This window comes from Thalia democratica, chromosome 3 (genome assembly GCF_965202585.1).
Source record: "Thalia democratica chromosome 3, ktThaDemo2.hap1.1, whole genome shotgun sequence".
NCBI lineage: Eukaryota > Metazoa > Chordata > Thaliacea > Salpida > Salpidae > Thalia > Thalia democratica.
This window is the reverse complement of record NC_139167.1, coordinates 70,819,848-70,833,826: the sequence shown is the minus strand read 5'-3', so window position 1 is coordinate 70,833,826 and position 13,979 is coordinate 70,819,848. Positions and strand designations below refer to the sequence as shown.

Here is a 13,979-nt window from a genome sequence, read left to right as displayed (position 1 = left end):
AATAACTTGATTATTTTGTGGTGTACGACTCAATAACCAAAAGGTTACTTTGTACACCTTAGACCAAACTCTTTAAGCGCTTTTTTATTGTTCAATAAACAATATAACTATTTTATAACGTAAAAACCTTTACAAACACTTGCTTAGCCTAGTTTAAAAACTAATACAACATTTTCAATGATAATTTAATTTCTTAGAATGGGAACGCTAGAAAAGTCTTGTGACGACTTTCCAACATCGCTGGCTTACATGGACACTTCAACATCTCCTCACAAACTGGTTGGACATGTGCTTATTGAGGAAAAAGACGACTTAGGCATTGGAAAATATTATTGTTTCGACTCGGGTTTGTAAACGATTAACGTCTTTATAATATTTACAGTAGATTGTAAAATTATTTTATAAAAATTTGTAGTTTCTTTTTAACCGCTTCTAGCCGTAATAATTATATAGTTTGCCTTTTTTCGTTTTTAGTTGCAATAAAAAAAGAACTAAGAGGTAATAGAATCGGTACACAAATGATGTTGGCCGCTGAAAGTTTTGCAGTGAAGAAAGAATTGGGTTGTGTTTATTTGGAACCCATGGGCGATACAGGAGGGTTTTACGAAAAGTTGGATTACAAGTACGAGTATGTAAAGTTGAATGATGATTCGTTTGATCGCATGCTCATGAAAAAAGAACTTTCAAAATAGCCCAACACGTTTTAAAAAAAGAAATTTTGTTTTAACGAATATTCTAGGTGGAGCACGATATAACAAGGAAATATGCTAAAAACACTAGTTGTAATTTAAAGTAATGTGCTGCCTTGCTACTTTGATTGCAGTTTAACTTTGATGTTTTAGTTATTTTAAATATTAAAGTAATAAGTCGTGTGTCCTTAAATTTTGACAATTTAAAACAAAGATTACAGAAAAAACAGTTATACTCCTTTTTTAATAATGTTTTTTTTTTTGTGCTTTTATCTGTTAAACAACGCCGCCTACTTAATTTTTACCTTTTATTACTTAGTTGCTTTTCTGTGTTCGTTTATCTTATAATAAAAATGACGACAGCTGGCTGACGAGTTTAATTAAAACAAATTTTAAGTCTACCGAAGGCTTGTCGGATCGAAGTGAGAAAATTCTAGTAAATAAATAAGCAACATAACTTGTACTATGAGAAAACCAAAATTTTTGTTTTAAAAAGGTATTAGGTTCTACAGGATTTTTATTTTGTATTTACCTATTAAGTTTTTCTTATTTTACTAGACTTTATGAAAGTAAAACATTTATAAATAATTAGCAAAATCTCCAGCTGTATATTTATTTAAATATTCTAGCTTAGACCTAATAGAATAATCTCTAGTATGGTCAGATTAAATCAAACTTATATAAGTAAATAAGAAGCATATATGTTATAAATAACCAAGGTTCCATTATTTAATTGATGCTCAAAAACCATCAATTATATTTTTTGAGAAATCTAATACTAATTACAACTTATTATTTCACAATGGCCAAAGAAGTAATAAACTTTAATTTAAAAATGAGTATAAATCTCCAAAACCTTTAATATATAAGCCATAACAATTTTTGTGATCATTCTAAATCTAGTAATTCACTACCAAAAGATCAATTATTATGTGTAGAAAAATTTTAGAATTTTTTAAAATTTTTATACTCCAAGAAATTTTACTAAAACACTTACATGTAACATTTTATATATAAAAGTATACAATATAATATAATACATATATAAAATAGAAAAATTATCAATACATGATTTTATATATTGTAAAAAGTTTATCCCGCATCAAATCAACTACTTTAAATAAAAATTGGTGAGATTATTGCATTTCATCTTAAGATTTTTTATTAGTTACATAACTACAAAAATTTGAACAAATTTTACAAGTTGTAAATAGTTACTTTTGATGAGCTACATTTTATTTACATATAGTTTCAATATCTTTTTACAAAGCTATGTATACTATAATCAATAATTATAAGTCGATGCCTATCACTATTTGTTTAGATTTTTTAACTAAAACTGGCGATTTTGTTTAAACAATTATAGACTGTTATAAATAACAAAATATTAAGAAACTTTAAATCAACACAAGTGAATCATTAAAAGATATTTAATTATGGTCTTCTAATAAACAAAATGTATTAATTTAAACATTTAAATTCATATAAGTTGTTGAGTTAATTTTTATTCAAGCTTAAAACTAAAATAAGAAGTTTAAAAAAATACTACTTTAGTTAAATTTTACATTCGACAACTTATAAATATGTTTTTTTATATTCTTGTGTATCATCAAATGAGCTAAGAAGATTAAGTTATTAAGCAGCATGAACACTTTTTATGAATCTTTGGGAATTAAGAAAAATATGCAAGTATAATTGTTTGTTTTTATAAAAGGTATTTAAAAAGAAAATGTTGTTCTCAATAGATGTTCTTCTCCCTTGATCACATTTGATACAGTTCTGTAACAATAATTTTATAGATTTTAGTTAATATTTTTAAGTATTATATATAATATCCATTAATTGCTTTATTAAAAGTTTATTAACTATAGAGAACTTTCATAACCATTAACTAAACACTATTATTTTTAGTTACTTTTTTAAAAATCAAGTGTTCTAGTAAAAGTGTAAACTAAATTTTGTCGATAAAACTAAAACTTTCATATAAAATACTATAGCAATTACAAATAAACCCATAAAGAAAATCCCTAGGAAAAACTAATTACGTTCGAAAAAGTTCTTGCAAAATTAACGGAAAAAACTAAATACATGTATCATCATATGTATGAAACTGTATTAATTTCACAACTTACTTTTTTAAAAGCTTTTATACAAAACATTTATATAAACAAAAACCATTTCATTTCAGTTTTAATTTTTAAAAGTTAAAAAGTTGGATATTATGAACACAACACTATATATATTTATACAATTTAGAGTTCCATTTCTTCAGTGAGTAGTATTTCTATCATTGCATAAAGGCTTGATACAGAAAATGAACTCTTAATATATTTTACTTTGGCAACTGTTTCAGCTATTATGAATTTAAATTTACATAAGTTTAGTGAAAGCCCGGTTGTATGTAATTCAATTATCAAGAAAGCTATAGTCAATATAGTTAGTGAAAAAAACTAAACAGCAAAAAAATATGATTGAGTTTTTGTTATAATAATTTTGCAATGTCTTAGTCAAAAAATCCAAATACAATCATAAGAAGTCTTGTACTAGCACATAAAATGCTTTATTTATATTCTAACTTACGTTTTAAAAACATGCTTCTCTAACTTAAACAAACATGAACAAAATATGGAAAGCACTTTAAACAAATGTGAATAAAACTACATATTTACTATATACTTTGATGTGTTTAAATTTTTATACAAAGAACTTGAGTTGAATTTTAAGGTGATTTTGTTTTAATTACATATTTGGGCTAATTATAAATTATCTCCTTATTAGGATTGAAAGTTGTAGTTGTTATTTAAAAACAGAACTAATTCATTTTTATAATATATAAACTTTAGTGTTATACTTAGTAGTGTTTGCTTAATGTCGGCTAATATGACTACTTAAATTAGGGTTGTCAAATATTTTTGGCAAACTTTCTCTAAGTTTTCAAAAGTAAACAATCACGGGTCTATTTTTAGTTTAAAGTTAAGTTTAAGGTAAGAAACTGTATTAAGACACATTGAAAAGATACTCTAAAGCTACTTTAAGTGTGTTTTGTAAAAAAAATCTGATGATGACAAAATTTCTTTATCTATATTATAGATTTTTTGAGTCAAATCGAAATTTCAATACTTAACATGACAAAATTGTTAAGAATTCCAGGTTTTTTTTCAAAACTTCTCAAATTCCAAGTTTTCTAGCCTAAATTGTCAAATTCCGGGTTTTTCTAGGTTATTCTGAGTTTTTCCAAGTTTCAGGGCTTTTTGGCAACCCTGTTAAATGTCTATTGCAGTTTTGGGAAGATTTAATTCTATATTACATAATATTTTATTGATTTTATAAAATAATTAACTTAATTTATTTTTAAACGAGCAAAAATTAACAACTTTATGAAATCAAAACAAAACACTTTTAAATAAAGCTAAAACAGAAACAAGATACAAAAAATATTAATATGTAACAAATAATCTATAATTATAAAAAATAAAAGTTTGCCTTTTTTATTTTTCTAGTATAACCCAACTTATAAGGTTTACTAAATTCAGAATTTACTTTAAAACATAGTTATTGAACATAATATTTTTTGTTTAAAATTAGTTTATGTAATTGGTTATTGCCACTTTTTATTATATCCCTATTTAATTAGGGTTTACAAGTTTTTTTTTATTTTTAAAATCAAAATATTAAACTAACTTTAAAAATAAACACTGGAACTATGATATTGAAAACCATACTTCAGTTAGAACAAATTCAAGACATGTCCAACCTGTATAAGAAGTATTAATATAAATTTCACATATATAAAAAGAAAAAAAAACACTACAACATCATAATTTCATAAAACTTACAAATCCGACTAAGAAAATAAAAGGAAGTAGTTGTTCTTTTTAACAAGATATACAGCACTAAAAAACAAACTAAATAAATTTTAAAGCTAGCAGTATCAAATTACTGCATTAATAAATATAACAACTAAGTTCTCACACAAAATTAATGAGATTTATAGGCTTAAAAATTTTATAAATGATTAAATTGTTTTCAATTGCTATTGTGTTTTAATGGTTTTAAAGTGTAATGAAAGTAAGTACCCATGAAGTAACATCAATGGTACTTAAAATAAAAATCAATTTTATTGATACTTTACACCTTTTAAGAACACATTGAATTAAGACTCAAAAAATCTAAAACAATTACTGTTTATGAGCTTAGCATTTAGTTGAGATTAAAAAGTATCGAAAAACTTGAGTATAAAAGTATTATAATGAAATTAATAAATATATAAAAACAAGATTATAAATTATTAAAACATTTAATAAGATTGTCATTTTACAGTTTTTGAATATTTATCAATAAAAGACTTCTTCAATATGATAATCAACTTAGATAACTGACATACTAGCTAGTTAACAAAACAACTTTAACAAACTTTTTGAGCACAAGTGTAAATATACACTTGTACATAAATCAACATAATAAGTAGACATATCTTCATAAATTAAAAATAAATATTTTAAATAAGGTGCTTTGTAAAAAGCTTTATTACACAAGAAGTATAAAAGATTTAGTAAAAGATTAATAAACTCCTAAATAAAACCATAACATCTTGAACACCAGCTTAACTATTAAACAACAACTTATTTTTATAACTTAATTGGTTCAATAATACCATATAAGGGAATAATTTGAAGGGCAATGAATATTATGTGTGTTTTCAACTTATAAATTTACAAATATCAAAGTTTTAACATTATATAGGGTGGACAACACACATTCCGCGAAAAATAAATTTTAAACAACAACCTATTTTTGAAAACTAAATATGCAAAACGCTAATTTAAAAATTGAGTATTTTTGTAGCAAAGACTTTGAACCGCGCTCTAACTTGATTTTCAGTAAACATAAGTTAAGTACATTAAATCATCATTCATTACAGTTTTTCCTTAAAACTTTTTTTTTAATAATTCTCAAAAATATTTGGTCAAATCTTTTTATTTAGTCAAGCTGATCGACTAGAAAAGATGTCCACCCCTATAATAAACTATAAAAAATTGTTACCATGTAATCTATTTGTGCAATTCCAACATTAGAGCTTTAAAATGTTACTGTAGTGAATACCAAAAAGTCAACCATTTACATAGTTTTTGATGAATTAGTTCTGAGACTTGTAGTAAAAGTACACACATTAGAAGAAATAATTAACTGGTTTAAATACTTAAACTTACTTGATTATTTTTAGGGAATTCTAGAACAAGAGCAGTTCCATATAAACCAGCAAGAATTCATGTCATGACAGTGTTAGGCAATCCGAAAAACTCCTAAAAATTATAATTTATATACTAGACCTTTTTTGACTGAGATTTTTAATACACAGCTGTAGAAATATTAAAATAAGATTATCTATTCTAATTAATCATTAGGGTGCTTATTTTTACAGCTACTTTTGATTTTCCGACTGGAAAAAATTTTATACTCCGGAAATATCATAAAAACACACTAGGCAAAATTTAAACCTTGGCTCCAACCGATTTTATAAAAACCACCTCAATGCTAAATGTATGGGATCCAAAAAATGCAACCTTAGAGTTTTTTACATGTGGCAATTATCACACCAACACACTGTAAAAAATTTAAAACAATTTAAAAAGTTTTATGTTGGAATTTCTTGATTTGGTATAATTTTTATTCTTTTTTGTAAGTTTTCTTGATATTCCAGCCTTTTTTCCAAAAAATTAAGAACTTTTTCACAAGCTTACTTCAAACTTATTTACTTACTGGTTTCAACTAACTTATTTTTATATAATATTGGAACTTATTGAAAATTTACATGACAAACGAATGTTATTTTTATAAATAATTAATTAAGTATTAATTGCACAGTTATCAGTTTAACCTAATAATTTTTAATTATTACAAAAACTTAAAAATATAGTACATTATATAAAATATAACAAAACTTCTGTCAGTATACTATCAATTAGGTGGAAACTAAAAGGCCTAAACTTTCAAACAAGTTAAAAACAGGTTTTATCGATTTAAAAATACTCAAAATTAGTCTTGGAGATTGAAAAACTTAATTAGTCAAAACTTCTTATGTTTTTGCTTCTTGTAAACTTTATAATTTGACATTTCTACCAGATTTTTTTTCTTTTTTTTTTTTGGAAGAAGAGCTTATTTAATTTTTAAGGTTTTCACTAAACTTAAATTTATAAAACTTAAAAACATGGTAATTATTCTTTTTATTTTCTACTTTGATTAATCTTAATTTGGTTAAAGGGTTGCCTACTGACTTTTGAGAAAATTCTTCTAGGTTTTTTTAAGTATATTTTTTGGGTATTTTTTAGTTTAAAATTAATTTAAAGTAAAAAAAAACTGTGTTAAACAGTATAACAACATTGTAGATCTATTTTACATGTGGTTTTTAATTAAAAAAAATTGATGATGATAAAAATGTTTTATCTATATAAAAGATTTTTTGTGTAAAACCGAAATTTCAGTACTTAACATCTAAAAATTGTTTAAAATTTCAGGTTTTTAATGACAAAACTTCTCAAACTCCAGGTTTTTCAAGGATTCAAGGTCACCCTGCACTTACTTTGAAAGTAAATAAAAGCAAAATTATATAAAATAAGTACTACTCTCTAAATCTTAACACTTTTAAATAAAGCATTAAGCCTGAAACCTTGGTAAATAAAGTGTGTTTTTTATAATATATATTCTAGTTATATTTATGGTGAGCCCATTAAAGATAGCCTTAAACCAAGCAGATTCAGTAAAATATTCAAAAAAAAACGGGTTTAAATTAATAAAACAAACCTCAATGTTTGAAGCCTATTTGATTCTCAATGCATTTAACAGACAGTAAAGTAAAAACCTGCTATTTTTAAAAGTTCATCAAAACTTTCATTTAATCTCAAAATTTATTTATAAAATAGGAACCAAAGTAAACTTCAGCATATAACTTCACATACATTTAAATTCTAACTACCTTTAATTAAAAACAAGTGAAAATTAGTTTAAAGAAAATTAATAAATTGGTAATAGTTACTTCATCTAAAAATCAAAATTTTGCTAGAAAATTATTTTTTAATACATTTAAACTATTAAATAAATAAAAATATTATCTTTATAGAAATTACCAATTGACTAGATGCAAAAAACATCAAAAAAAAAATAGAAAAACAATATAAGTAATCGCAGAAAAATAGAAAAAAAAAGACACATTTCACTAAATTCACTTAATTTTCACTACACGCTCAATTTAAAAAGTCAGAGAAACACAACAAAGTTCTAAATCGTGGTAGAATAGAAACTGCAGTCTCAATTTCTTTTAAAGGGAATTCCCCTACATTGGGCTGAGTATAAGGCACCCGTGCTGGCCTCCAGCGCTGACACTCACAACCCTCCTGTCTTCCAGCTGCTTCCCTGTCATCCTCAGCGGCTCCCAGTGATCATCTCCCTCCTTGTCAGTCAGCTGGTAGTGGGTTCCGGGTCCCCAGGCCCAAGCAACACCCTCCCTGTCCAAGGCGTAGGTCAGCCTGCCTCTTGAAGATAACTGCACAACGTCTCTGACGTTTGGCACCAGTCCAGGCGTGTCAGTGTGCTCCACCTCCTTACCCTGGCCAAGCCTTCCGTCCTGGCCATATCCCAAGGAGTAGACTCTTCCTTCTTCTGTTAGAAAAGCTGTCTGGTCCTTACCAGCTACTATGCATGTGATGTTTCTCAGGGAGAGTTGTTTTGAAAGCACGGGCATGTACAGACTGGTTTCCGTGCCAGCCACCCCTAACTGGTTGTAGTTGTTCAATCCCCACACATATACCTCACCCTCATCTGATAAAGCGTAAGAGTTTAGGTCCCCGCAGAAGATTTGAACAATCTTGGGTTTTCCCCCTTTACGCCTAGGGAAGTTTACCTGCAATGGGACCAGCATCAATCCCTTCTTCTTGCCAGTGATGTTTGCCCTGTCACACCACCAGTGACCGATTCTTCCCAGCTGACCGTTTTCTGCTGCTCCGATGGAGTACACCTTGCCATCTCTGCTCAGCATCATGAAGTGGTCATTTCCAGAGGCAATCTGCTTTATGAAGCCTGGCATGGGGAGTTTTTGTGGGGTGAGGCACTTTTCCTTTGGTTTTAAAAGTCCCATAGCGCCGTGGCTGTCCCTGAAATTTCCCCAAACAAAAACTTCTCCCATGGAGGTCAATGCAGCAGTGTGGCTGTCACCAGCTGTCAACTGGTGGACTCTCTTGCCTGCCAATTCTCCCATTTCCACAGGCAGTGGGTCGTATTCAGTATCTTCTGCCTCTCTCCCAAGAGCTCCTTCATCGTTGCAGCCAAAGGAGTACATTTCCCCGTCAGTGGTCACACAGCAGGTGTGGACGCCAGCAGCCACCACAAGGGACACCTGCGTGTCTTTTAACTCCTTGACAACGGCTGGCTTCTTCCTCTCCATCAAGTTTTCTCCCAACCCAAGCTGACCCAGATCTCCTGACCCGACGGCCACCAGAAGCCCTGGTTGGTGGTTTAAAAGCTCCAACTCTTGCACCTTCTGCTTCTTGGATTCTTTGAGGTCATTGCTCTTGGACAGGCGGGCGGCCTTTCTCTTGGTGGTGGCGGCTTTGGAGTCCCCCTTGACTTTGAGGTCGGTTTGTGAGACTGTCTTTCTTGTGGCAGTGGAAGTGGCAATCTTTGTGACTTTTTTGGTTTTCCTGGCCATTTTGTGTTTGCTTGTTTGTGAAACTGAAATTTGCTAGCTTTAAATAAAATCTGAAAGAATAATCCTTGGTTTATTTTATGACCTTAAATACATAGAGATAATTATAAACAATGTTTTCTTATTGAATTTATTAGAAACTACACTTATTTAAATATTACAAAAACTATTTATTCAAATTAGCACTTTACCTGTCTTTTATTTCTTTATTTTCTAACATAGGTATTAATTTTTTAGTTTGGTATTTCATTTAGTTAAAGAAAAAGTACAACATTAGTTTTAGAAACAAGACTATGAAATAAAAAACAAAATTCTAGCTACAAACAATTAAAGAGATAGTTTTTGTCTTTGATACACTTGCAAGAGCTGAAGAAACTCCTCACAAAAACAGAAAATAAAACAAATAAATTATAATTTGAATTTCAGTTGGTTAACAGCCTTTTCGCAGCTTTTCAATCTTTGTTATAACTTAACGTCAATTTTATTTCTGTACAAATTAATTTGATTTCTTAATTACCAAATATGGCATTAGAAACTAATTAACTATGTAGAAAGATAACTAACAGATACAATATAACTTAATAAAACTTGTAAGTAACATATATATTTATTAAACTTAAGTAATAAGTTAAACAAATGGTTTAGAGCAGGGTAAATTTAAGCATAATAGTGAAGTTGATTTACTAAGAATAGATAACTTTAACTGTTTTATTCATCCATGTTTTAAAAAAGAGTGAAGATTTTTATAATTGAGTAATAATGTACTTTTGTTAAAACACAACTATTTAGAACTGATCTACTGTAAAAACTTGTGTAGTAACTAGAGAAGTTTTTCTTATTGTCAATATTTTTTTTTAATATTACAGGCAGGCTTCCCATTAAAATTTCAAAAAAAATCATAGGGAAATCCATAAAATATAAAAAATTATAATGAAAATATCATAGCTAGGTATTGATAAATAGTGTTAGAGAACAACTATATTAAGCTACTGTTCATACTCTTCTTTTATTTAATTTTAACATCAATTTATATGTCAATATTACTATACTTTTATCATCGAAGTTATTAAGTTTACATTTATTATAGAATAGAGTTTGATATTTCAGATAGTCTTTATGTCTATTTTATCTTACAGCATATAATGAAAACTTTATGCTGTAGACAGTATGAAACTACGTGCAGGAATAGTATTCTAGTAGATCAATATAATAGTTAAGATATAAGAGGCATTTTAAATAGGTTTTAAAAGGCCTAATTTATTATTTTATGTAACAAATTACAAATTAAAAACGCTTCAGTTTTTTATTTCTGAATAACAATATAGTAGATACAGGGTTGCCACATGTTTTGGTAAATTTTCTCCAGGTTTTCAAAATTTCCTCCAGGTTTTTAAAAGTACTAATTTATTGGTCTATTTTTAGTTTAAAGTTAATTTTAAGGTAAAAAAACAGAATTAAAAAGTATATCAACATTGAAAAATTTACATTGAAAAGCCACATCAATTGTGTTTTTTGATACAAGAAATTTTTATGGTGACAAATAATTTCTATTAATATGGTAGATTTTTTGTGTCAAATCAAAATTTTTCTACTTAACATGTAAAAACTATTTAAAATTCTAGGATTTTTAGCCTAAATTTTCAAATTCCAAGTTTTTCCTGGTTATTCTAGGTTTTTAAGTTTTTTTGGGAACACTGTAGATATAGTAGTTGATATACTAGTTTTAATTTTTTAATATTGAAAAATAAGACAATAAAGTCCATCTGAAATTTTTAGTAATTGGGTTTTAAAGCTTAGAGTTTTAAAAAAGTGATGCTAAAATATTCTTGTTACTACAGCAACAAAAATATTTTGAAAATGCACTTTATGTTATACACTGTGAAAAGAAGTGCATATAACTCAAAATACAAATAGAAAACAAAACATAAAAAATTCACATAGAATTTTTAAAACAAAAACAATAATATTGGTTATATTATCACAAATATCTTGATCACCAAGCAAAAAACATAATTTCTAAGGATTTTCCCATATTTTCAATTTTTTCTAGGGAAGTGGGAACCCTGTTTATAAATTTCTTACAGGTTTTCTGATTTTCTTCCAGGTCTTTAAAGGTAAAAGTTTCATTATTCCATACTAGCAGAAAATAAAACTTAAGATAAAAACAGCTTATTATGTTAGAACAAAATAGCTAAAAGATACTGTAATGCTTCTTTAAATGTGAATTATAATTTTATTACATATAAAGTTAGTTGTTATTTAGCCAAATTTTTATCGATTAAAATTTAAAAAGGTGCTTAAATTTCCAGGTTTTTCATTATTTTTAATTGAAACTTTTGTCTTTTTTAGTTTTTATGATCTGTAATTTTTAACTTTCAAGTTTTTCTAGTCTCTTTTTTATTTTTGGCATAAATTTTCAAAACTTTACAAGGTATTTCCAGATTCTCAGGTAAAATGGCCACCTATATATAAATCAAACTTTTAAAATTAAACATAATTTTTTAAATATAATGCTATTCATAACTGTGCTGAATTAAGTTGATAAAATATATTACTCTGCTATTCCTCCTTAGTACACACGAAATATTTTAACTTTCAATTTTTTTAAATTTCATTTTCAAAACAATGCTATACAAAAAAAAAGGTCATCAGTTAATTCTCAAGTTTTATTCAAATAGAATAGAAATGTCTTGTACATTAATATTAATATCTTCTGATCATAATTATTTAACACTATATGGACCCAAAGTTTTATTAATATTACAACTTATCTACAAATACTTGTTATACAATGTAATTACATTGTAATTTAATTTTTATCATTTTAAATAACCTTAAATCTGTAAAATGTTGTTATTTACAAAAGTAATTTTTAAGCAGGGCTGAGGTAATTTGCTGCAATTTAAATAAATTGATTATTAGCTGTTCTAAGCATGCTTTAGTTGGCATGAGCATTAGGGTGCTTATAAATACTTGAGAGTTTTCAGCTGGAAAATTTGTTATCCTTGGCAAATACCACAAAAACACACTGTGCAAAATTTTAGCTGATTTGAAATTCATCAAGGGCTATCTTCAATTTTTTGAAAACCACCCCAACCTAAATTATAAGGGACCCAAAAAACTAGTTTTAGAGCTTTTACCTGAAATTTTTTTTTACATGTGACCAATTATCACATAAATACATTGTGCACAATTTAAGATGATGTAAAGAAAGTTTTCTGGAGGCAATTGTTGACTTTAATTAAGTTTTATCACTTTTTGTAAGTTTCAAATTTTCCAGTTTAAAACTTAGAGTATTTATAATAATCCTAATGAGCATAGTCTTTACAAAATTGAAAAAATATTTAAAAACCACTATATTACTAGAGGTTTGAAAACAACAACTCTGATTTCACAAAAAACCTTCTAGTTCATTAGCATTTAAAATACGCAATAAAGAATATAAGCATAGGGGAAAAGGCTAAGTTTGGCATCAATAAATTTATGTAAAAAATTTATCAGGTATAAATTTAGTTTAACACTTGAAGACATTTAAAATCTGTTAAAAATAAAAAAAGTACCAAAATTTAATCTACTTCATGTATCAATTAGCTATTTTATATTATTGTTTGTTTAGGAACTCACAAAAGCATACAAAAGAACTACATACTGAAAAAATTATTTACTACTACTTTTTTGAACATATAAAGGAATTGTTTGGAGGTAGTCTGCCTTTTTTTAAATTGAGATTGGACAGTTAATTGTTAGACTTAGTTACAGATTGTAGTTAACAGGTAATGAAACTGGTTTAAAAAACCATATGAAAAAACTGTCTCAATTCTTTTACAGAAACAAAAAAAAAAACAGATACAAATATATTTTTTTTCATATAATAAACTGTATAATACTTTTTTGAATGATGTTTTATATAAAATTTTAGTAGAATTAAAAACAGTTATAAGTGAATTACTAATATTCTATAAAATTGGTAAAACTAAATCACACAAAAAGTTGATAAATGTACAGAAATTTTATCATAGAATTCATTTTAAAAAAGTAACACTATTTATATATAATAAGTATTATTTTAGTTTGAGGAATAATTACTACTTACTTTTCAAGTAGTAACATCTACTTTTAAAATTATCATTTTTAGTAAAAATCAGCCACCTTTTAAGATGTGAGACAATAACTTTTTTGTGTTTTTTAAGCTTATGAGCCTAATATGCACAAAGACACTTTTGCACAAAGGAACATTTTTGCCTAAAGACACATTTGCACGAAAGGTCACTTATGCACAAAAACACTTTGGCACAGATTGAAAAAAATTTAATTTATTTTTGTCAACTTTAAATTATCATATTTTGTTTTACTATTACTGTTACCCTTAACCCTTACCCTCTGTCAGTAATTTTTTTTTCTTTTATTAGCTTTTTTTAGTTTATTTAATATATTCTACTACTACTGTAACCCCTAACCCTTACCCTTGTTCAGTAGTTTTTTTTTACTAATTTATCTTTTTATTATATTTTTCTTACTTGTTTTTTTTCCACAATTTTTCTTTCTTTTTCTTTTTTATACTCTCATGTATAAGTATCTTTGTGCAAAAGTGA

At 26.9% G+C, this 13,979-nt stretch overlaps 1 protein-coding gene and 1 long non-coding RNA gene across 2 annotated transcripts; both read right to left on the bottom strand.

The window, feature by feature from the left end:
* Positions 1-2,332: 2,332 nt before the first annotated feature.
* Positions 2,333-7,553, bottom strand: LOC145832753 (uncharacterized). The gene is made up of 4 exons (XR_014369734.1): positions 7,491-7,553; positions 5,900-5,992; positions 4,371-4,443; positions 2,333-2,468 (listed from the first exon to the last, which is right to left on the bottom strand). It is a non-coding gene; the product is annotated as an uncharacterized LOC145832753 (long non-coding RNA).
* A 289-nt stretch (positions 7,554-7,842) lies between these two features.
* Positions 7,843-9,433, bottom strand: LOC145832752 (regulator of chromosome condensation-like). Its single transcript, XM_082940090.1, has one exon. The coding sequence runs from the start codon at positions 9,388-9,390 to the stop codon at positions 8,020-8,022; it is 1,371 nt and encodes a 456-aa protein (XP_082796216.1). The 5' UTR covers positions 9,391-9,433; the 3' UTR covers positions 7,843-8,019.
* Between the last annotated feature and the right edge of the window lie 4,546 nt (positions 9,434-13,979).